General features: G+C 54.3%; 1 protein-coding gene across 1 annotated transcript; it reads right to left on the reverse strand.

The window, feature by feature from the left end:
• Positions 1–395: 395 nt before the first annotated feature.
• Positions 396–1,600, reverse strand: CORC01_12503 (uncharacterized protein; the record flags this gene model as incomplete). Its single annotated transcript, XM_022624123.1, has 3 exons — positions 396–982; positions 1,041–1,158; positions 1,217–1,600. The coding sequence occupies 3 exons, from the start codon at positions 1,598–1,600 to the stop codon at positions 396–398; spliced, it is 1,089 nt and encodes a 362-aa protein (XP_022469379.1).
• Positions 1,601–2,373: the final 773 nt, after the last annotated feature.

Raw genomic sequence — 2,373 nt, forward strand, 5'->3', positions numbered from 1 at the left:
GTAATAGACGCCCAACGTTGGAGATCCGGGGACCCTCTAGATCGTAGGCCCGACGTGTGCAAGGGCGGAAAAAGCAACCAGCGTGGGCCACTGAACTAAAAGCCCGGTCGAATAATCCAAAAGATGAGAGCCCCCTCCCGGCCACTGCGAGCCAATTAGACCACTTGGACAGGGGTTTAGCCGTGGAATAGTGTTGGATGGCCTGTGTTGCGAGACACAAACACCCCCTTCTTGTAGCCATGTGTTGACATGACAGGTTGTACGGCGAGACACTACTGTCCCCCCAGGGTATGTCGCCTCAGCCAGCCTGACGTACGGCCAGGTCTCACCGGTTCACATCGAGTACCCATGAGTGAGACATGAACCTGGTCGAGGATGCGCCAAGACCACGTCGGTCAAGAACCATCCATGATTGCAGAGAAGGCATAGCGCGGGTCGGGTTGGCTACGAACTCTAGCGATCTCGCTCGTTGCGAAGATTTCACTAAAGATTTTGAAGTCACTCTTGTGACTGGACGAACTGCCGCTGGAGCTTGATGATGACGAGCTCTTGGATTTGCTTTTCGAAGAGCTGCTGCTGCTACTCCCTTTCGTTTTCTTGGCGATGTCGTCGAGGATACACTTGGCTGTGCATTGCCGGTCGTCCTCGAAAGCGAACATGACGGCTAGGAACTGCCCCCTTAATTCCGGGTCGTAGAGGAAGACCTCGCGCCAAAGCTCTGCCAACTCCTTGGGCGGGTTGCGGTAGCCGTTGCCGAGACCAAAGTCGCCAATTACGACGTGGTTGTAGCCGTTAAATACGCAGATTCGCAACGCGGCGCGCATCTTGTTCCGTACCAGTTCTCGCTCTTCCGAAAATGAGTATTTTCGTCCCATGTCTGTGAGCTTCGGCCATCGCGCTGGCGGCATGGAAATGACTGGAAGCGACCTCCAGTCCTTCATGTCTAGTGACTCAATCCTGTCCTGGAACTGGCGGAACCGAACTGCCCACCTCATTAGTAAAGAGGATCTAAAATGCTAGATCAGGTATCTTGTGCCTACCAACGTCAGGGGAATAGATGGCTCCTTCGATCGGAATTGGATAGTTGGTTGGCAAGCATGTATCCGGATGGGGAGAGCCCAACGTTGCCGACAGATTGCTGCGACGGCACAGTCTTTCCTACACAATACATCGAGTCAGAGGCTGCGTCATATGCGACATGCTGTTGCCATCATACCTCATAACCGACAACACCTGTCTCCCAATCACCTCCGGGTCGCTTTTCATTCGCGGCACAGATGAAAGGGATTCGGACCCCTTCGCTCTGGGCCCAGCCTAGTGCGCAGTCGACAGGATCGCTGTGGACAACATCTGATATGGTTAGCCGTGGCCCCGAAGCCCCACCAGGACTGGACATTGGGTGACCCTTACAAAAGTTGGGTAACTCTGAGCTCATGAAGGCTGGACGGCTGAGCGGAAGTTGGAGCAGTGGTTGCGAGTAGAGCACCGAGTAGGGGGGCCAATCTTCGCGGAAGTATTTGTTGACTTCTGGGATCAGTTTCTTCTTGGTGTCCGCAGCAACCTCGGAGGGCTTGATCTTCAAAGGCTTCGAGGAAGGCATTACGAGCTCGCGAATGCAATCCAAGGATTGCTTGAGGGTGATGAAAGAGGGCTGGTTGCTGTGTAGGATTGGTCCTCGAATAGATGGAATATGACGAGTATGGCTTGGGAATGAGAGACCAAAAGAGCTTCTACCATGGGATACCCTCGTAGCTTTAAGTATGCCCCTCGCAATGAAGAGCCGTTCGGGAGGCGATTGTGGCGGCCGGCTGGGAGACCAGCAGCGCGGATAGGAGGAAAAGAAACAATGACGAGGTATCTTGGGTCCCTTTGCAGAGGAATGAATTGCTTCGCCTCGCCAGGAAGCGAGAGCGGTGAAGGGTGTATGATGAGAGTGTAACCAATACTTGCCGGATCTCAGTCAAGTCTGCGACATTCCAGGGTAGTGTATAGGAAGGGCGCGTAAAGGGTGGGTGGGCTTGCCGTGGTTGTGATGAGATATGTCTTGCTTATACAGAAACCCGGGTCGTGTCACGCCAGTCTTCCCGTGATTTTGGTACGTGGGATCCGATCGAGATACTACTGCAATCTGCCGCAGTTATACGAGATCTTCCTGTATCCCAAGATCTCACTTGAGGCGTTCTTGCGAGCCGGGATTGCATGACTGGAGCAAGCAGGGCAACCGGGGGTCGAATCCAGGGTCAGCTCCAGATGTTGGCTAAAGGCGACGTAGTGTCTGAAGACAGGCTGGGCGGGGCGGGAACTAAAGTAGGGAAAGATGGCGAGGGAGAATGGGATGCGAGTCCCAGCTGCCCGTGCCGTGCCTTGGTTAGA

Source organism: Colletotrichum orchidophilum (assembly GCF_001831195.1).
Source record: "Colletotrichum orchidophilum strain IMI 309357 chromosome Unknown Scaffold_155.1, whole genome shotgun sequence".
In the NCBI taxonomy this organism is placed as follows: domain Eukaryota; kingdom Fungi; phylum Ascomycota; class Sordariomycetes; order Glomerellales; family Glomerellaceae; genus Colletotrichum; species Colletotrichum orchidophilum.